Source organism: Cokeromyces recurvatus (assembly GCF_025118155.1).
Source record: "Cokeromyces recurvatus strain NRRL 2243 chromosome Unknown BX663scaffold_35, whole genome shotgun sequence".
Lineage (NCBI taxonomy): Eukaryota > Fungi > Mucoromycota > Mucoromycetes > Mucorales > Mucoraceae > Cokeromyces > Cokeromyces recurvatus.
This window is the reverse complement of record NW_026251421.1, coordinates 218,754-240,412: the sequence shown is the minus strand read 5'-3', so window position 1 is coordinate 240,412 and position 21,659 is coordinate 218,754. Positions and strand designations below refer to the sequence as shown.

General features: G+C 30.5%; 7 protein-coding genes across 7 annotated transcripts; 5 read left to right on the top strand and 2 right to left on the bottom strand.

The window, feature by feature from the left end:
• Positions 1–1,376: 1,376 nt before the first annotated feature.
• Positions 1,377–3,294, bottom strand: BX663DRAFT_523317 (transmembrane amino acid transporter protein-domain-containing protein). Its single transcript, XM_051529506.1, has 4 exons — positions 2,857–3,294; positions 2,658–2,758; positions 2,141–2,577; positions 1,377–2,052 (listed from the first exon to the last, which is right to left on the bottom strand). Exons 1-4 carry the CDS (start codon positions 3,239–3,241, stop codon positions 1,473–1,475), a joined length of 1,503 nt encoding a protein of 500 aa, XP_051378927.1. The 5' UTR covers positions 3,242–3,294; the 3' UTR covers positions 1,377–1,472.
• Positions 3,295–6,371: 3,077 nt separating this feature from the next.
• On the top strand, positions 6,372–8,064 carry BX663DRAFT_461158 (uncharacterized protein). The gene is made up of 5 exons (XM_051523947.1): positions 6,372–6,918; positions 6,980–7,193; positions 7,259–7,406; positions 7,467–7,558; positions 7,629–8,064. The coding sequence occupies exons 1-5, from the start codon at positions 6,661–6,663 to the stop codon at positions 8,018–8,020; spliced, it is 1,104 nt and encodes a 367-aa protein (XP_051378926.1). The 5' UTR covers positions 6,372–6,660; the 3' UTR covers positions 8,021–8,064.
• Positions 8,065–9,175: 1,111 nt separating this feature from the next.
• On the top strand, positions 9,176–11,874 carry BX663DRAFT_523313 (pre-mRNA splicing factor component-domain-containing protein). The gene is made up of 5 exons (XM_051529505.1): positions 9,176–9,324; positions 9,368–9,432; positions 9,554–9,978; positions 10,057–11,425; positions 11,491–11,874. The coding sequence occupies exons 1-5, from the start codon at positions 9,258–9,260 to the stop codon at positions 11,803–11,805; spliced, it is 2,241 nt and encodes a 746-aa protein (XP_051378925.1). The 5' UTR covers positions 9,176–9,257; the 3' UTR covers positions 11,806–11,874.
• A 65-nt stretch (positions 11,875–11,939) lies between these two features.
• Positions 11,940–13,168, bottom strand: BX663DRAFT_523310 (uncharacterized protein). The gene is made up of 2 exons (XM_051529504.1): positions 13,087–13,168; positions 11,940–13,023 (listed from the first exon to the last, which is right to left on the bottom strand). Exons 1-2 carry the CDS (start codon positions 13,144–13,146, stop codon positions 12,052–12,054), a joined length of 1,032 nt encoding a protein of 343 aa, XP_051378924.1. The 5' UTR covers positions 13,147–13,168; the 3' UTR covers positions 11,940–12,051.
• Positions 13,169–16,467: 3,299 nt separating this feature from the next.
• Positions 16,468–17,769, top strand: BX663DRAFT_523303 (uncharacterized protein). Its single transcript, XM_051529503.1, has 4 exons — positions 16,468–16,680; positions 16,740–16,803; positions 16,894–17,557; positions 17,646–17,769. Exons 1-4 carry the CDS (start codon positions 16,567–16,569, stop codon positions 17,725–17,727), a joined length of 924 nt encoding a protein of 307 aa, XP_051378923.1. The 5' UTR covers positions 16,468–16,566; the 3' UTR covers positions 17,728–17,769.
• BX663DRAFT_229158 (uncharacterized protein) lies at positions 17,663–19,099 on the top strand. Its single transcript, XM_051521807.1, has 3 exons — positions 17,663–17,721; positions 17,915–18,247; positions 18,319–19,099. Exons 2-3 carry the CDS (start codon positions 17,986–17,988, stop codon positions 18,954–18,956), a joined length of 900 nt encoding a protein of 299 aa, XP_051378922.1. The 5' UTR covers positions 17,663–17,721; positions 17,915–17,985; the 3' UTR covers positions 18,957–19,099.
• Positions 19,089–21,181, top strand: BX663DRAFT_523298 (uncharacterized protein). The gene is made up of 3 exons (XM_051529502.1): positions 19,089–19,329; positions 19,464–20,572; positions 20,670–21,181. Exons 2-3 carry the CDS (start codon positions 19,573–19,575, stop codon positions 21,011–21,013), a joined length of 1,344 nt encoding a protein of 447 aa, XP_051378921.1. The 5' UTR covers positions 19,089–19,329; positions 19,464–19,572; the 3' UTR covers positions 21,014–21,181.
• The last annotated feature ends 478 nt before the right edge of the window (positions 21,182–21,659 follow it).

Sequence of the window (21,659 nt, the reverse complement as noted above, 5' to 3'; positions counted from 1 at the left end):
CGTCAATTCAAACAAGTGTGTCCCCAAAAAGGAACTGTCATTAGACATTATTTGCAATTTATCCATATAAACCTTGATTAAAATGGAGTTATTTGAAGAAATGAAAGGATTTTATTTAATAATGAATTATGCATGCACCCATTTATACAGCCGAAGATATAAGTGAAATAATCACAGAGAGAGAGAGAGAATATAGATGCACTTGTCTTCCTTCCTACTCCTCAGAACTCAACCCAATTGAAACTTTTTTTGGTCTGTAGTCAAGCAAAGCACCAGTGATGTAATTACAAGAATAACGGAGGCTTGCAATTCTGTTCTACTTAACCATCTCAGAGCGTTTGTTCAACACTCTAGATTAAACTCATTGAGTATTCCTTATTTATCTAGCACTAATATTAGTTACGTGAAGTTTGCTTGGAGCATTCTAATTCTTCCAAATATATGCCGATGAAAATGAAAAAGCACTGCATAATTGTTTCAAGATTTATAATTTGAAAGAATTTGTTCTTATTATCTTTCATAATACTAACTCATACTCTGGTAGTATCTTTTTTTTTTTTTTTTTTTTTTTTTTTTTTTCAAAGTGAGTGATGGAAATAAAAATTAAGAAGTTATATAACTATTTGAAACAGTTACACGCATAAAGATATAATTTATAGTTAAAGTAGCTTATTGTATTTTGCGCATTTCTTCCCTAAAGAACAGATAAAATTCTGGTCATAAAAATGTCTAAGAAAATAACAAAAGGTCAAGCTTTCCTGTTTAGTTCTAGATATGATACCTACTAAAGGAAATAAAAAGTCAGCAAAATGGAAGATGGAGTCTATTGACCTAATATCGACTTATACTAATGAGACAGGTGCAGTTAACCCATTGACAATCGTAGCTACTTTGCAACAAAAGAACGCTTTCAAATAACATGACATATGGTGATACTCCCCCTTCATCTAGTCCTTGTGAAAGCAGTATCAAAAGATGTATACAGTGACTCACAAAAATGTGGCAATAGTTTGGAATTTTAGATAATGTATGCATATCCACAATAAGTGATTATCTATTCATTAAACAAAGTGCTATATAGTGTATACTAGCAGAAAGACGAAAGCCTTCTCTTTCTAATGATACTTGTAGCATATATGCATTATATGGCGTTTTTATTTCAAAAAAAAAAAATAATAATATTAAAAGTTACATATCTATACATTTTATGCAAATATTTTTTTTTAACCCTTATTCCCAAAAGGAGTTTCTTAGTATCTTTCATCATTGATAATCTCATTTGGACAATTTTGATATAATTAATATTTTGTGCCCAACCTTAGGGGAAGTTTTTTATTTTATTTTATTTTTTTTTTTTAAAAAAAATTTAAATTATTGTTTAAATGTGTATAAAATTGATGAAAAAAAAAAAAGAATAAAAATAAATAAAAGAAATATGCTATATAAAAGAAGAATAAAAATAAAATAAATAATTAGCCTATTAAGGCACTAGAAAGTGAAAAAATCATAACAGTAAGTCCCCAGACAATAAGCAAACCAGCTGCTATATCTAGCCACCAACTAGGTTTTAGGGCCTTATCAACATCACCCATACTAATAGGAGTGTCATCTAATATGCCATCTACAGTAGAGACATCATCATCAAAAAGACGAGAAGAGGAAGCAATTGAATTCGTTTCTTCCCAAAGACTTGATTTTACATCAGTTTCATCATTGAATAAAGTGGATGTCCCCGTTAAAGTAGGATAGATGATAATATTATTAGGTGAAGAGGAAGATGACACTGTTTTTATATGATGATGATGATCATAGTAATCTTTACGAGTCACAAGATAGGAAGCAGCAGGTAAGATGTAGGCCAAGGTGGTTGCCGAGAATCCGCCAACAACTGAATAGACTGTACCCAATGATTTTACAGCCACAGCTAAGCTTAAAATTACAAAAAATAAAACAAAGGTTACTGTATAATGCTGTACATTGGTTGGTTGTTTTGTAGCAGTTTCAAACCCTAATGATTTTTGAATAGCCTCACGTGTAGGAAAGATACCCATTCTAGATACCAAAAAAAAAAAAAAATCATGAGATATACATACACATATATAAATGAATATATTATATATCATAATGAAATGAATTTTACGGAATGGTTAGTATCATGCTGATACCTAATGCAAATCGACCCATATTAATAATTGGGTCATCACTTTCAAAATTCATAAAAAGATTTGATTGGACTTTTGAACCAAAGCACAAATAGCCAACAATGGCAAATGTCATTGATATGACCCAACTGATAGAGGTTGATAATGTGGTTGTATGTCTCCAACCATTGGCTGATTGATCTCGGAGTGTCAGAAAATTATTAAAGGCTACTTGATGGCAAGTAAAGGCAAAGGCCATTATACCAAGAGCACCAAAGACATCAGCTCCTACCCATTCAAGTGGGATACTTTCTTTAGGGGCATATGCAGGAGCTCTGATCAAGATAGTGAGGAGAATGATAGGTAAACAGGCAACAGAAATAATTGACCAACGAGCTAATGATCCAATAGACCTTGCCATATTTAAAGGCAAAATCTATAGGCAGAAAAATAAAATAAAATAAAAAATAAATATTTTATACAACATATAAAAAAATTAAAGCTATAATATATTACACAGGCTATGCCAATAAAGATTAGAACAAATGTACGATCACCTAAAATGGGGTATTGAGGAAAGTAACGTTGAAATAGCATCGGAAGACTATCGCCAAGAACTATATACATGTTTAGTAATAAAGAATGATTAGATCATTCAAATGAACTAAAAAAAAAAAAAAAAAAAAAAAATGGATACAGACTACATGATATTTACGAATAAAATAACTAACTGCTCCACCACCTGCTTGGACGCAAATCATGAAATTTAAGAAATAATAACCAGGTCTCCCTAATAAATATTCAACTAACAAAGCATATTTATAGATGCCTACTCGCTGACCTGACACGATTAACATGTAAAGGCCAACTTGGGCAAGGACAGCAACGATAATAGAAGCTATTATGCCCATAAAAAAACCAGCATGAGCTATAGCAAAGGGAAGGCCGATAATGCCTGCACCAACAGTTGCATTCACTAAATTGAAAGCTACTTCAATCTTTGTTCGTGAACCATATCCAGGTCGATCAGATTGTAATAAATCCTGTTCAGCTTTTGTTAAATAGGGTTGTTTTTGTGGTATAGAACCGTAATTAGACATTTACAATAAAAAGAAGAAAAAAGAAAGAAAGAAAAGAAGGACAAAATAATAGATATTTATATATATATTTATATACAAAAAAAGGCCAGCTTCCTATTAAAGCAAAATAAGGAAAAGGTTGCATACTAAGCGAACGCATGATCGTCGTTTTTTAATATATAAAAATAAATATTTCATTATTACATATATAAATGCTATATACAGTAGTATTGAACATGATAAGGTATAAGATAGATAAGTAATATACATATAAGGAGAGAGTAAGAAGGTATAAAGTCAAATTAACAATTTGATGGAGTATGATGTTTTATAAAAGATGAATTTATATGATTGGTTTAAAATAAAGGTACAAATTTTCTTATCTCTTTAAAGTTTCCCAAACAGTTGCTTTATCATTGAACAATAAGGAAATTATTACTTCATCGGCAAAAATTTGCCTCTTACGGAACATGCATTCCGCAATACGCTACACTTGTTGGCTCATCTTCATCTTTAGTTTCCAATGTAATACACATTTTATTTTCCAATTTTATAAGTACATTCTTTCCATCTTCGATGAAAAAAAAAATTATAACGGAAGTTAAATTCCAATAGATGAGGTAGATTTCCTTATTCAATCAGCAGTTTCTTTTTTTCTTTTGGTATTATTTATTATGATATAGCGATAATAAATATATTAAGCAACTTAATAGCAGTATAAATTAACAACGATATTTATGTAACAAACATTTTAGAAGGAGTAGTTTCATACTTTGACAGGCCTATTCTTGACAGTTATCTGCCACTATTGTATCGCAAGAATTTTGAATTTAACGCAAAAATCTATCTTGATTAAATAATACATTACTACTGAAAAAAAAAAAAAAAAAAAAAAAAAAAAAAAAAAAAAAAAAAAAAAAAAAAAAAAAAACTTCATCCCCAAACTGAGTTAATGACAGACAGGTAGTCAGTGTAATAGACGAATGGAAATAAATTTAATACTTCTGAATAGCTCTTTTATTTACAAGTTATGAACTCAAGAGTTATAATATTTGATATTATTTTGCTGAAGAGAGAGAAAGCAATAATTAATGAACTTGTAAAAATAGTAAAAAAAAAAACACATTATGCTCACCAGGTTTTGGGATAAAGTATATTATAACCATGTGAAGGAAAAAGTATCATTCGGTTAAGTTATATACTTTATCCCTGATTTAATACTTGTATATCTAAAAACTTTTTGTATTTTTTTTTCCAAAGACTTTACCAGTACATTAGTGATTTTTACAAGTGTTCCCTTTTCTTTTTAAGGTAATATCTATAAATTCCATCTACGAAAAAAAAAATATTATTATGGAGGATATATTCTTATTCCAATATTCTTTACACTTGGAAAATTTCCCCCTCCCGCCCCCAAAATTGTATATTCAACAAAAAATGAGAATACAGTACATAAAAAAGAAGGCTATCAATTATTAATCAGATATCGAAAATACAATAAGATAGTTAAAGATTATTTCATTACCTTATTATGAAGTTAACTCATGTTTGTATGCTTTTTAAATATCATTATTTAAGATACACTTTTCTAAGCTCTTTATGATGAGAGTAATTGAAAGTACGAATCCAAAGCTTAGCTCCTATCATACAGCATTTATCTATTATAACAGATATATACATATATAAATGCTATATTCTTGCTAATCAAAGGTATTTTTAATATAGCTTGATCCAATTATAGTAAGTACAGTAGTTGCTGTTGTTATATATCTAGATTCAGTATTGTACTTGTAAAATCAGTAATAATAGATATCAAACGCTATTTTAAAGGGTAGTTACATATATATCTGTTGATATACCTATATCTAACTAATATGTATTATAAACATTAGGGCAATATTTTTGAACTATTGTATCAAAAAGATACTCTATCAAAATTTAAAGCTAATATAATAGCTAGAATACTATATATAGACTTGCTACTCACACAGTAATTACCGTTAATATAGCAAATAATACAAACTATACAAATCTAGTCTATGTCATCAATTCATAGACTGTAACGAGACAATTAACACCAACATATCTTAATCAGTCTAGTGACAAAAAAAGACATGTAGAGAAGTATTTAAGATTTGTGTCCCTTTGTTAATCCATCATTTCAATGGACCCTATTCTATGGTTGATTCTATTCCGTCATAGACTATCCAATGGTCAGCAGTTTCTGCCAATTTACATTCATTTGAATACTATTATTATTACAATGATGCAATTTATTTCTTACATGACCAAATTATAGGTATTCGTCTTTACGGTAGTTATTATTTCTACATCTATTTTAATGCTTATTATATAATTTCTTTCTCTAATTACACATTATTATTGTTTTATTTTATTTCATTTTTTGAAGACATATTCCTGGTTAAAAAAAAAATGGCTAATATTGAGTACAAAGAAACGTTTTTGAACCTGAAAAAAAAAAGAAAAACTCCAGGAAAATCGATATAAATTGCAGTCTTTTTCCTTGAAAGTTAAGATATGATTATTATTTTTTTATTAACATGGCGTATGTAAATTTTAATCTTGTAATCTTTTACTATATAAATATATATATATTTTTTTAATACTATTTTTCTTTTTTTAATAAGTCTAGTTCTGAAGTCTTCTATATTAAACAAATGATAATAGTAAAGGGAGGAAAAAGCCCTCTTTATTCTTTTAACAAAGATTGACTTTCATCATTATTATAGAATGGTATTTTTAGACCAGAGAAAGAAAGTGAATGAACTCTAATTGTTTTACATCTTGTCTTTATTTTCTAGAAAATAAAGAATTACAAGTGCAAGATTGAATTTTAAATAATGTTATACAACAATAATCAAATAAGTATTGCTGTAACTTTTTTCCTACTCACTGGAAGAAATAAAGTTTCTATTATCCAATCATTTTACATAAATCCATGAATACGAAATATAGAAAAGAACCCTTAATCTATTGACACTTTTATCCAATCATATAACCTCGTTGTAATAATGAAAAAAAAATTACATAAATCAGTTACTTGTTGTTTATATAATTAAATAGGTAACAAAGAATAACAGAAAGACAAAAAAAAATAAACTTACTATTTACCTATTTAAAGTATACTATTGACAAGTGATTTTTTTCTCTGTATTTTATATACAAATATAAAACTTATTATAGCTTAAAATTGAAGGGTGGAGAAAAAAGAAGAAAAAAAAAAGGAGAAGGAGGAGGAAGGGGAGGGGAAGGAGGTAGGAGTAATAATAATTGTGGAGAGAAGCTTAATTCTGTCAGTCATTGTCAAATTATTACAAAAAAAAAAGAAAGAAAAAAACGTAAAATACCTCCATTCATTATTCTTTCTTCTTTCAATTTTTTTTTTAAAGAAAAATAAATAAATAATACTAATCATTCAAATGACCGATAATTCAACTGAAATCAATAATAATGAAGAAGAAGCTGATAGCCACAGTTTGACCAGCATGACGGCATTTTCAATCATGTTTGTCAGTATAGGCATGTCATGTTTTATATGGCAAACTTTAACAACGGGTTGGATGATGTATAAAGCAAGAAAACCCATTATTGGTCTTGTCTTTTTTCAAGCATTTTTAGGCGTGATAGTTACATTTGTGACTCTTTTGACATCTCTAACAACTATTGATTGCACCTTTGTAAGATATAACATCCTCTCCCTCTTTATCTCTTTAACTAACTCATATAATGCCTATATAGCGACTGCTATTCTCTGTAATAGGTGTTAATATCGGTAATATGTCCTTACAATTTGTTTTACTATGGAAGGCATATTTAGGAAATAATCGATCCAAGCTAATTTTATGTGTGGGCTGTGTTCCCATCTTGAGCATTGCTGCTTTTATATGTGCAAATATGACAATAGGCAGATCAGTATCCTCTATGAAAGTTGGTTACTGTGATACTAAATATCGTAAGACAAAAAAAAAAAGTGGATATATTCCTACTTTATACTTATGCTGCTTTCATCTTTTATAGCTGTTGAAATCGTCATTGCAAAAACCGTTATTGATTGTACATCAAATACCTTTTTATCAGGTTGCTTTATTCTAGTAATTTATAGACATTATCGTATTCTTGGAAGTGGTATTCAAAAGACATTAATACGTGAAGGACTTATTTACTGGTAATATATATATGTATTGTATTTTTATATATTGTATGTTTATACCAAGTATTATTTTAGTTTTGGTGTTTGTTTATCTAATATTTTGACAGGAATATTAGTAGCTAAACAAGTATTTGGGGGAAATTCGCCTATTATTTATACCATTGACTGTAAGTATATTTAACTTAATATTACTTACTTTAATGCATTTTATTTACTCATTTTACTATATATTAAAAGGGTATCTTGCATCTTATTTGATTATAAAACAATTAAAATACAAAAAAATAGCTTCGTCTGATGAAAATGACGAAGAAGACGATGATGATGAAGATAGCATCACTATTGATTCTTTAGAAAAGAAAAAAACTTTAGACGAGGAGATTCTTCAAACTTTGCCAAGTAAAAAGCAAATTAATACACAGCATTATTCCATAGATGGTACCTTAGTGCCATCACCTACTTCGGCCATTACACCCTATCATAGTCATTTTGATGATACAAAGTTATCTGATTTGACAATTGATTACAAAAGACAGAAATCAACAATCTTAATATCACCGCCTATTATTCAGGGACAGGCTTCTCTATTTTTAGATGACCAAGATGATGTACATATGGGGCTCAAATAATGTATTAATAAAGACAGATCCACATACAATGGATAATAACTAATAAATGTATCGTTTTCATGTAACATGTTCGACTGTTTAATATTTATATAAGCATATTATACACTTTATATGGTATTATACACATGTATATTTACAATAATATTTGAAACAGCTACTTCTGAGGTAACGTCTAGTTATTAGCTAAAAAAAAAATATACAGTTTATATATATTTGTATTCTATTTAACATAGCTCAATTCTTTGAAATAGTTGTTATCGTTATTCCTGTAATAAGCATATATGTCTAATAAAAATAATATGTAAGATAAACAAAAAGGACATTAGTATGTATGAGTGTAGTGTAGCTAGAACGTCTTAGGATTTTAGTCTTCATTTTATTTTATTTTATTTTTAAAAAAAAATGATACTATAATATCATTGTTCATATGCAAGTATTCTCGTATTTTGTAATGATCCATTTTATTTTATTTTATTTTTTAAGCTGACACGTGTATAGCATGCGTGCATAGCAACAGCAGTAATCTCTTAATAGATCTTCAGAACAACAAATTTTAATATCTTCAAAGTCATCTATCCTACATGTATATTTTAAAACTTGTAATAAAACCTGCAAACTGCTATATTCCTTAGTAATAAAATTTAAAAAAAGTAACATGAAGGTAATTTATATAAAATAATTATCCTAGAATATCATTCAAGTATCAGAACTGGAACCCCAAAGAACACGTATGGGGTTTTTGGATAACTGTAAACGTAACTGTTTCCAAAAGGTAAGCAAAACTCAAGTTAATAAACTATAGTCCCATATTTATTTATTCTGTTAGTCAAAAAAAAAAATACAAGAATAGAACACATCTGTAGGATATGTAGAGTTCTAAATGTGTATATAAATAGTGCTACAAGAATAGCTCAGAATAATATAAAGTTAAATAATGAAGATTAATTTTATAACTTTCTACTTCTTTAATAAAACGTTACAGTTGGGAATAAAGGAAAGCTATTTTCATTAAAACCAATAATCTTAGTACTCGAATCACTCAATCAGTTAGACAATTTACAATTAAGAGCTTTAAGTTGCATTAAAAAAAAAAATAAAAAAATAGTTGTTGTGGTGAAAATAAAAATCGATGACGTTGACAACATTTTTTTTTTTTTTTTTTTATTAAAATATATGGTTCTGATTTTTTTTTTTATTCTTCTTTTATAAAATATAATTCTAAATCTAAAATAACGCAATGAAGTTCATCATCAAAGGTGGCATTTGGAAAAATACAGAAGACGAAATCCTAAAAGCTGCTGTCAGTAATATGGTAAAAACCAATGGGCGGTATTTCATCTTTATTAGTTCGCAAAACACCAAAGCAATGCAAAGCCAGATGGTACGAATGGCTCGATCCCAGCATCAAAAAAGTAAAAAAAAAAAAAAAAAAAATAACAGTTCATCACAACTTTAATTATTTTATATAACTAATTTATATTTTATTTTATATATTTTTTTTTCTATCTCTTTTGCAGACTGAATGGTCAAAAGAGGAAGACGAAAAAATTATTACATCTTGCAAAATTAATGCCTACACAATGGCGTACTATTGCTCCTATTGTTGGTCGTACACCTGCTCAATGTCTTGAACGCTATCAACGTCTTTTAGATGAAGCTGAGGCTCGTGAAGGAGCTGATTTAAGTTTGACAGGAGCTGAAGGTTTGGGTCCAAGTGCAGATGATGTTCGTAAATTACGACCTGGTGAGGTCGATCCAGAGCCAGAATCAAAGCCTGCACGACCTGATCCTGTCGACATGGACGAAGACGAAAAGGAAATGTTATCAGAAGCACGTGCACGTCTTGCAAATACACAAGGTAAAAAAGCCAAACGAAAAGCCAGAGAGCGACAGTTAGAAGAAGCACGACGATTGACTGCCTTACAGAAGCGAAGAGAATTAAAAGCGGCTGGTATTCAGTAAAGTTATATTTTATGTTCATATATATATATATATATATTCTAGTGGTTATTAAGCTGTTTTCATTTTATTGATAGTATGCGTATGAAGACAAAGAAGAATGTTATGGATTATAATACAGATATTCCATTTGAAAAGAAACCTGCTTTAGGCTTCTATGACACAACCGAGGAAGCTAATAAGAAGACAGATCCAGGAAAGCTGACAAATGTATATCTTTCTAAACTTAATCGACGTCGTGCAGATATTGAAGATGAAAAGAATCGCGAAAAGAAACGTAAGGCTAAGGAAAACCCTAATGCCGGACCCCAAGGAAACCAAGGTCAATTTGTAGCAGCTAAAAATGCTAAACTTATCATGAAACAACAAGAACAGGAACAAATCTCAAAGCGACGCAAATTAGTCTTACCTGCTCCTCAAGTTGGAGAACAAGAATTAGAAGAGATTGTAAAATCTGGATTTGAAGGTGAAACAGCAAAAAGTTTAGTAGTAGAGAATGAAGTTACAGAGGGGCTTGTAGGTGACTATGCCTTTCAAACACCCAATTTACGTGCCATGAGAACGCCTCGTGCACCCCCTACCAATGATAATCTATTGATTGAAGCACGTAATTTGAAGGCCCTTAGCAGTGCTCAGACTCCTTTATTGGGTGGTGAAAACACAGCACTTTTAGATGTAGGAACTGGATTTGAGGGAGCGACACCTAAACATAGTGTGATTCAAACACCAAATCCTATGGCCACACCTTTACGTGCCGCACCTTTTGGTGCAGAGACACCACAAAAGAAAGTACAACATAAACGTACACTTTTGCAAGGTTTAGCTAGTTTACCCAAACCACGTAATGAATGGGAGATTAAATTACCTGAACAACAGACAGAAGAGTCGTCTAAAGCTGAGGAGTCGACGACAGTTGTTGAAGATATGAGTGATATTGAACGCGCAGAGATTCAAAAGGCAGAAGAAGAAGCACAAGAATTAGCAGCACGTCGATCACGACCTGTTCAACTCAATCTTCCTCGTCCTATTACTATTCCTAAACTTCCAAATGCAACAGATGAAATTGAACAAATGATTCAAGAAGAAATGATTCGACTTTTAAAACATGATGCAGTCAAGTATCCTGTTACTGGTAGTAAGATAGCTCCTGGGGCAAGTCAATTAAGTGATGATATAGCCAATTTGGAATCAGAGTTTGATTCTGCTACACTAGAAGATGCTCGTAAGGAGCTTGATGAGGAAATCAAGATGATGTTGGGTGTTGATGATGATGATGATGTGAAAGAGGCTGTTTGGAAACGGGTTGCTAATGACGAAGCATTTGAAAAGAAATGGGAAAAAGAGCATGATGAGCTTCTGTTTTCAGTCAAATTTAATCGTTTCATGACATTAGATGAAATGGATGATGAACAAGATATGATACAAGGGCTTGGCAAGATTGTAGAGGTAGGAATATCTATTTCTAAAATGTATTTGTATTTTTATCTTATATGTGTGTTTAAATAAAATAGGCAAACCGACAAACAATGATTCGAGATGCAACAAGAGCTGGCAAGTTAGAAACGAAATTAGATGTGAGATTAGGTGGTTACATGCAGCGTTCTAAATTATTATCAGAACAAATCCTTGAAGCCTATGAAGCCTATGAAGCAGCACAAATTGAATATCAAAGTTTTATTAATTTGCAAATGGCAGAACGTGTAGCCCTTCCTCGACGTCTTGAAGCACTTCAAGAAGAAGTCTATAAATTAAGTTCACGAGAAAGAGAGTTACAACAACGCTATAAAGATTTGAGTGATGAAAAGATGGCTTTACTTTCTGCTTAGAAAAAACTTGTATTTGTGTGTGATATATATATATATATTGTATGTGTTTGTTTTTTTATAAATAAAATCATTATGAATTAAATATATTTATACTTGAAGTAATGAATACTTAGTACATGAAAAGATAATAGTAATTATGCATCAAATAGACTTTATTATTTATTTATTTTACACAATAGTAGTAGTAATAGTAAGAAAAGGTATATTTAATTTATATACTTTAAGGAATGAAAGTATATTGCTATTCTACATTATAATTCTCTCACTCTTTTTCTTTATTTTATTCCGTTGAATATTATGTTGATCCATTGAAATATCTGCCAAATCGTCTCCAATCATCCTTAAGAATGTTACGCCATCCTCACCTACTAGTGCCATAATAAGTGTAGGTACATCTTTATCCAATTTGGTCTTTCGCAATCCAACAGGTTCATATCCAGGCTTGCTATATGAAAACCATGCGTTTTGCTCATATAAGGAAGGCATCCTATCATGAATATTTCTAACTACCACTTGAAAATCAGGTATACCTGGATCCCTTTTCTTCCAAGTCGGTCTTGGCTTGTAGACATCCCAGTCAAATTTAGGAGTGTGATAAAAGGGCCTATACCATGGTGAAGAAGGTATTATTTGTAGTGTAGAATAAACAGTCATGTAATCTCGATATCGGTAATCCCATACAAGAGGTCGTATAGGGGCTTGATGATCATAAATCCAATGAGTGATTCTATCAAAAAATAATTTCCAAATAGATATAGGTTGTTGCTCCAGTTTATTAACCGTTCTTTCTTGCAATTGCCTAATAACAGGTTTGGATCGCATCACAATAAATCCCAATCGTTTTAAATAAGCATACACTTGGAATTTGTCATAAGTTATCCAGCCATCTCTAGATTCACACATGATCTCTAAAAAATTCTCGAATAAGATAGGCTTTTGGTCATTATTATGAACAACTAGTGCATTTCGAGAAACCAAAAAAGCAGCTTCCTCTGGATAAAGGGCAATTTGACCATCATGAGAGAATCCCATTGTGTGTAAATGGGTTCCCTTGACTTGTTTCACTAAAGTCCACCCATTATTTGGAGAGAGTTCACCTTGACTAGCGTTTTTTGATGATGCAGTCTGCAAGAGACAACTAAAAAGTGCTTCACGTGCATTAGAGAGTTGTTGTTCAGATGAATAGTTGGATGATTTGACACCTCGTTTTAGGACTATCTTCTTAAAACTGTTATTATTGTTATGATTAATACTCCAACTGATATACTTTTATCTATTTACCTTTTTCTTATTCAGTAACTGAGAATAGTCTATTAGTTTTTCATCTTCAGAATCACTCATAATTTATAGACGTAAAGAAAAGTGAAATGTAAGATTTTATTTTTTATTTTATTTCATTTTATTATTTTATTTTTTTATTTTTTTTTTTTGTGGCGTCAGGACACAGAAGCCAATTATATTTGATTGACGCTACAATTGCATAAAAAGGTCAAGTTGACATTTTGCCTTATTTTGTGTTCATTTTAAAGAAGAGGTTAACCTGTCTTTTACAAAAATTACCCTTTTTTTTTTTGACAAATAGCATCATTAAATACACTTATTCCACTATTATATAATGGTAATATTCATTGTTAGAACTTGCTCAAATGCTTTGCTATATCTTTTTTTTTCTAAAAAAAAGAAAAAATAGTCTTATGGCTCTTTTTTGTTGAATTATATGTTATATTCAATGATATAGCAGTATTCAATTTAACAAAGTATTATAATAATAAAAAGAAATTAAGAAAGAAAGAAACGCCCTGCATTCATTTTTTTTGTTTTACCTACTAGTTGTAGAACAATAAGTTTACCAAGGATTTTTTGTTATTATAACAGTTCGATTTTATAAATCTACAAGGATTCATAGATCATATAAAAGCAGTAGTGGTTAACGTTTAATCATATTCGTTTGCGGAAAAGCGAAATATTTCCATTTTCGTATTGTGCATTGAAGGAGTTTACTAAATTTTTTTTTTATTTTTTAAAAAAGTTTTTTTTTTTCTATTCTTTTTTTCTTTTTTTTCTTTTTTTTTTTTTTTTTTTTTTTTTTTTTTTTCGTATAAAAGACAGCGAGAGAAGGAAATGGTTTACATGAGAAAGTCTTGTTACAAGTGCGGGAACGGTACATATAATCAAATGATCTTGGTACATGAATGATTATTCATTATTATTGTTTTTTTTTAATTATAGTTGGTCATTTTGCAAGTGCTTGTGCTGAAGCTGAAAGACTTTGCTATAACTGTAAACAACCTGGACATTTGTCTAATGAATGTACTGAACCTAAAGTAGTCGAGCCTAAGCAATGCTTTAACTGTGGTGAAGGTAATATTTATCATGTTTAAAAAAATATAAAGTAAAATATTCATCAATTTGTAAAAAAAAAAGCTGGCCATGTCATTGCTCAATGTACCAACCCTCGTTCTAACAATAAAGATGAAAAGCAATGTTTTAACTGTCAACAAATGGTAAGCTACTGAAGAAGGTTTACAATAATGAATATATTTACTTACTTTTTTTTTTTTTTTTTTTTTTAAAAAAAAAAGGGACACATTGCTAAGAACTGCACTAATGAGTTACGCCCTAGAGAAAATAATAATAATGCAGACAATAATGATGCGCCCAAAAGAGGAGGAATGCGTTATAAGAGACGTTTTCAAAAAGTTGTGATTTGTAACAAATGTGGTGGGCTTAATCATTTTGCTAAAGATTGTCTAGCAAGTAGTGATATTCTTTGTTATAATTGCGAGAAAAGAGGACATATTGCTCGTAATTGCCCTTTGACTACTGTTGCTCAAAGACAAAGATCTGTTAAGACGTGTTATAACTGTGGTAAATCAGGCCATCTTGCTCGTAACTGTATTGTTGCTAAGAGAGAAAGAGATTCAGAAGATGAAGAAGAAGAAGATGAAGAAAGCGAAATTACTGAATCTGAAGAATTATCTGGTGAAGAAACAGATGAAGAAGGATCAGACAATGCTGCTTAATTATATATGTAATATTTCATATGTATATGTACACCTTTTTTGTATTCATTTTTGTTGAATAAAAAATTTTACATAAACACGAGAAATTGGGGTTACTTTTGTTACTACATTACAATGCATTGTTAAAGGAGTACGTATAAAAATATTATATTTTGCTGGATTTTGATCTAGAATAAATAACAACTTCTAATAAGAAGAGAGAACAATATATTTATCAACTTTTTTTCAGGAAGAAAAAAAAAAGTTTACCAAATGATGTGTTGTAATGTGAACTGGATAACTCACATCTGCAATAGAATATATTCCGTGTTCTGGCTTTTATATGCTTTGCCTACTCCAGTTATGGTCGTTAACATGGCAAGCAATAAAACTACTAAACATAAACTAATAAATATGAAAAAAAAAGGGTAGGAAAAGCGCAATATGTTAAAGTAAACCGTATTTGAAGTAGTAGAATGTGACGTAATAATGCATGCTTCTAGAAACTAAAGAATAATATGCAATCTCCTGAGTCTATTATCCAAGTGAGTAAAGAAATAAGCTCCATTCAATAGGTTGTCGATTTATGTAAGAACTGTATAATAGCTAGACTTAACTTTAGCTTTCTCTATCTTTTTGTTATCTAATATACTAAGCACAAATGATTGATTATTTACATTAAAATCTATCAGAGAGCAATACTGTGTTAACCTGTTTATAAATGAGTGTTCTGTAACAAGTAGATATTATACCAGAAGTTTAACACTACTGGATACTGTTGATAATCATCCTAATTTTAGCAGCCTGATAAATAATTATTGTATAAAAATATAGCATATAATATTGACGTACTTTATAGATTTTCTTTTAAATAATAAAATTCGTCTTTAAGATCCTAAATCGATATACTTTATAGCATGTATGACTATTATCCAAAGTTACACGTTTTGTATCATAAGAAGCAGTATTGCTACCACATGAAAAAAAAAAGTGTATAGAATCTAAGAACATCAACTCCATAAAGAAGAGTTTATACTAATCACTTTACAGGCCCTACTAAAGAATAAAAAAAAAATAGATATGAATGTATTATTTCAAATTTACCAAGAGTATTTAAAATAAAAATTACTATAAGTTAATAGAAAGAAACTTGTACTGTGGATAATGTATGCAGTTGTTGTTATCGAAAATGGTATGCCAATAAATTCGGGGAAAGTGTTGCTGTCTAACATTATGTTCATTCGCTTAATATAGTTGTGTTGTGACACTTTGATTCTGAAAATAAGCATTTAATTCCAACATCTATTTACGTTTAAGTCTCAGTTAAAGTAAATTAGCTATTATAATCATTCTATAGAGGAATAAAGAAGCTAAGAAAAAAAAAAGAAAAAGAAAAGAAGAATGGGCATTATTCATTTGTATATGTGTGTGTTTTTTTTATGTATAAATCATGCGAATAAATTTAGTATGTAAAATGATAAAAAGAGATCTACATTAAAGAAAAAAAAACCTTACATTTTTATATGTAACATGTGTATTACGGCCTTTTATCCAGGAAAGTATTACCAATCTTATAAAAAAAAAAGGCTCGATTTGTGTTCTCCCGACACTTAATAATTGTATAAATATGAGGGTTTAACTTGGATATAAATATTTATATTTTTCTTTTTCATTAAGAAAAAAAAAAAAAAACTTCCTTTCCCTTCATTATAAAATATTGAGAGATAACTCTCTTTTATATATACTTTCCTTTTAAATAATGTTCGTACGTACCCCGATTGCCATTGCACTTGCTTGTATTGCAGCCGTATTTACAGTTGAAGCCGCACCTACTAACTGTTTAAAAACCTATAAAGTAGTTGCAAGTGATACAGTAAAGTATAGACAGTTATCTGTTTAGTAAATGAAAATAATTCTAAATATTCTTTATAGTGTTATGATATTGCAATGAAAAATCATATTACCACCACCAAATTACGTTCTTTAAATTCTTCGAGTAAAAACCAAAAATGATTGTCTTTTTTTTTTTTTTTTTTTTTTTTTTTTTTTTTTTTTTACATTTACTAGTTTACTTATATTTTATTAGTCAACTCTAAATGTAGTAATTTAAAGATGGGTCAAAAGCTCTGTGTCAGTGTTTCTAATAGTGTCAGTAACAAGAAAACTACTACCAAGAAGAAGGCCGATAGTAAGAAGAAAACCACTACCAAGAAGAAGACGGGTAGTAAGAAGAAAACAACAACAGCTACTACTACAAAAAAGAAGACAACCACCACTAAAAAGTCCACAAAGAAGCCTACCACTGATTCTTCTGCTCCAACTGCATCACCACCCAACATTGCTAATTATGGCTTGACTGCTCAAATCACTAGCTCCTCCGACTTTTGTCTTTTCCTTCCAAACAGTCCAGGTGGTAAGGCCGATAATAAGGGTAAAGTGGATGTGGAAGCGATTTCTAAATCAGAAAAGAATGCAGTAGCTTTCTGCTTGAAGCCCTCTGCTAAAGCTCCTGGTGCCCGTACTTTACCTGTTAATTTTATCAAAACTGCTCACTTTTACAAGAATACAACAGCCGGTTATATTCAAGTGACAGGTAAATTTAACCCTGCTGCATATGAACTTTCTACTAAAGATGAGGGCGGACAATACGATGATCATGGTAAAGGTTCCCCTCCCAACTCGATCTGCTATGGCTACAAATATTATGTTAATTTAATTGAGCCCAGCAATCCAGATTATTGTATTCGATGGTAATATCATATAATATATGTGTATGAATATCTATTATGTATTTACTAATTTCTCTTTTAAAATATATACATATATATATATATATAGCTGTAACACATATGAAGATTGTCATGCTGGTAGAAGTACTTATGGCTGCAAGCGTGTTGTTAGCAATGGCATCTATGTATAAAATTTAAGCTATTTAAATAAACATAATAATTTTAAAATTAAACTCTAAAATTCTTGATTTATTTTTATTTTTTATCATTTTTGTTTCTCTTTTCATTTTTTTTTTCATTCTTTTTTTTATTCGACAATGATTCAAAACAATGATCCGCCAACTACATCTGTGATTTCCATTACGACATCACAAACAGAATCTACACCATTACTTCCAAAGCCTAAACAACACCATAATAAAAAGCGAGAAATAACGGGTCTTATTTTTATGACTTTATCTGCCTTGGGCTTTTCCACCATGTCATTATTTGTCAAATTGAGTGGCACTAATTTTCCCTCATTTGAAATTGTTTTTGCTCGTTCAATTGTCCAAACCATCTTGGGTCTCATGGGTTGTGTTATTTATAAAGTAAATCCATTAGGTAAACGTGGTGTACGTCGCTGGCTTCTCTTAAGAGGCTTAGCTGGTACACTTGGTCTTTGTCTTTTCTTTTACAGTATCACGCAACTCCCTTTAGCTGATGCTACAGGTAAATTAGATACACATATATAAGTCTATCTATCTATCTATCTATATAACAATGTATCATTGCTATTTTAGTTGTCTTCTTTTTGGGTCCTGCCTTTACTGCTATTCTTGCTGCTATTGTCTTACGAGAACCTTTTACGTTATTTGACTGTTTTTGCTCAGTTGCATGTTTGGTAGGCGTCATCTTAGTCTCTAAACCACAGTTTCTATTTGATAGCAGTAGCGGTCATGAACTCCCTCAAGGATCCGATACAGTGAGTGAATTGAAACGTCTATTTGCCATCATGTGCGCTTTATTAGGTGCTATCATGTCTGCTGTAGCCTATGTCACTGTGCGCAAAATTGGACGTGGAGCTCATTATATGGTCCACGTTGTCTACTTTGGTTTTGTTTCTATTATCGTCAGTCCTCTTGGTATGTTTCTCATGCAGGAGCCAGTATTACCCCGTACTGGATATGACTATAGTGTACTCACCTTAGTCGGCTTAACTGCCTTTGTGGGTCAATGCTTCCTGAACCAAGGCCTTCAGATGGCACCCGCAGGACCTGGTACTTTAATGCGTATGAACGATGTTGTCTTTGCCTTCTTGTTTGGTATTTTAATACTACATGAATACCCTGATATTTATAGTATATCAGGAGCAACCATTATCGTAGCCATGACTTCAGCCATGGGCATTCATAAAATTTATTCTCACACTAGAAAATGAGTGAACAATTATACTCTATTTACTACAAACTGATTCATTTGCATAATATTACTCATTACAGAATGTGAAGCATTATTTAAAAAAAAAAGAAAAAAAAACTATTTTATTAGAATAATCAAAATAAATGTATTTTAGAAGAATGGATATAGTAGATGTAGAATAAAAAAAAAGAAAAAAAAAATAGAAAAAAGGATGTCATTGATGGAATAATTCTTATTATTCACAATGAGTAAATCTGAATTCATGTTTTTTTTTTGTGGCAATTGAGACTGATAACCAATGTCGAACACTGCTATTCTCCTTTGAAAAGATATACTTTCTGACATAATAGTCAGCATGTATCCATTTCTTGATAATCGCATGTCCTATAAAACTTAATGTAGTAGTTAAAATGAACAATAGTGTTAGACAGCCAATCAGAATTTAATTACTTATTTTCCTCTCAAGCAGGAAAAAAAAATCCTTGAATTATTTAATTTAAAAGAAAAATACCCAATAATATATTACATATTTTTCGGTAAATTATATTCCATTCAAAGACTGTCTGGATAATTCTAAAAAAGAAAAAAAAAAAAGTAGAAAACAGTTTTTTTTTTATCACTAATTAATCTACATCATGTCAAATTCATCAGATGAAACTGTACGTACACATCGCTTCTCATTCCAGCATTTTGATCAAGAAAGCGATGTAGGCATTGAAAATGCTAATGGAGAACGAATTCGTAAACGAAAGCGACCTGGTAGAAAGCCCAATCCACCCACGCTTCAAGAACGACGAGCTCAAAACCGAGCTGCTCAGCGTGCCTTTCGAGAGCGTGAACAACAGCGTCAAAAGGAAAGAGAAAGACAATGGGCGTCGTATGTTGAAGAAATTAAACAGCTAAAGGCAGAGTTAGCGGTATCACAATATGAGGCTAAATACCTTAGAGCTTGTGTACTCCACATGACACTTAAGTTTTTAACCCTTAAAGGATCTGTGCCTCATATTTGGACTGAGTCTCGTATCATTCCTAGTAATGATCATGGGGAATATAAGCAAAAGATGTATGGTATATATAAACAGCCTAATGAGGTTCTTCAGACACCTGCATTATTAGATATGATTTTAGAAAATCAACATATTGTCGATTTTGATAAAGCATTACATATAACTTCACAACAAAAGGAGGTTCCAGATATAAATGATTTAGGATTTGAGGCTGATAGATATGAAGGCTTTATTACAAATGAGATTATTACACTAAATCAGGGTTCTCAGGAACCGATAAAGAATTTCCCAAGGAAAAGAAAGCAGCGGCAAGAACCAACCACCATGACCACTGAAATGAATGTTGATATACCTTTTAAACAAAAGTCAACAAATCAGCATAAAGAGTCTACAGCATCATCATCATCATCATCACCACCACCGCCCATAAGTGATGATCAACAGTCAAGTAGTCAAATTTTAACACTTCATCAGAAGCCAGTTGTGGGGGTCATAAATGAGCCGCCTACATTAAAGACAGCAGAAGATCTCATTCATATGCCTGCAATACAAGCATTACATTTATTACGTCTTCAATTAAAATTAGGAAGTATCCTAGGTGAATTCACAGCTGCTGCCCTTTTACCTAGTAAGTATGTGTGTGTGTGTGTGTGTGTGTGTTTTTCTTTTCATTGATCGAGAATAACGAAAGCATAGTATATGAATTAACATTGAAAACAATATAGCTGCATTACAAAGAGTTGTGCCGCATGATATTCGAATAGACTATATTCCTGGCCCATCTATTCGCGATAAAATGATTATTTTTCAAGATTATTACGATATAAATGAATGTTTTCAATATCTAACTCGACAGTCATGCTTTATTGGTGGTGATATAAGAGATTCAAGAAATTGGGTTATTGATCCAGAATATTCGATTAAATTTTGGTTTTTATCACATCAGCTTGTAGAAGATGGTTTTGATGAATGCTTAAAGAAGAAAGAAGCAAATATTTTAACTGAAACTTATATTACAAAACCAAGTACGGAGCAAGATGTTATGAGAATAATTATGAATCAACAGTAATTTTTTTTTTCTTTTTTTTTTAAGCTTAGCTTAGCTTAGTCATTTTGATAGTAGCAGCAGTACGCAATAGCTTACATAAATTTATTTATTTGTTTATTTATTTTCGGCTTGGATACATTTATAAACTATTTATTATACTTTTTTATTTTATTTACTCATGATAAAAGCATGTTGACCATTGAAACTGTATTAAGGTTAATTTTCTTGAGATTGTTAAGACTTATTTCTTTGTAAAACCTATTGTATTCTAGCTATTGCACTTTGCTTTAAATATAAAAGATTTTGGTAAACACTCGGCATACATACAAAGAATTTTGAATCGTTTTTCTATTTAAAGACAATAAAGAAAATCATATTTTTGAATGATAATAATTATCTTATTTACTAAAGAGGACAATAGGTTTATTAGTTCTAGGAATTATTCGAATCAATATACGTACATACATACATACATACATACATACATACATACGTACCAAAAAAAAAAAAAAAAAATGATATAAATCATTTACGTTTGTAGACAAGCCGACATAATCAAGAGCAATTAAATGAAACATATTGATCTGTAGAACTTGAATAGTTCATCAAAATATGAAAAGTATATGTATTTCATTATCGCGTATACATAATGTACTACTATTCGCAT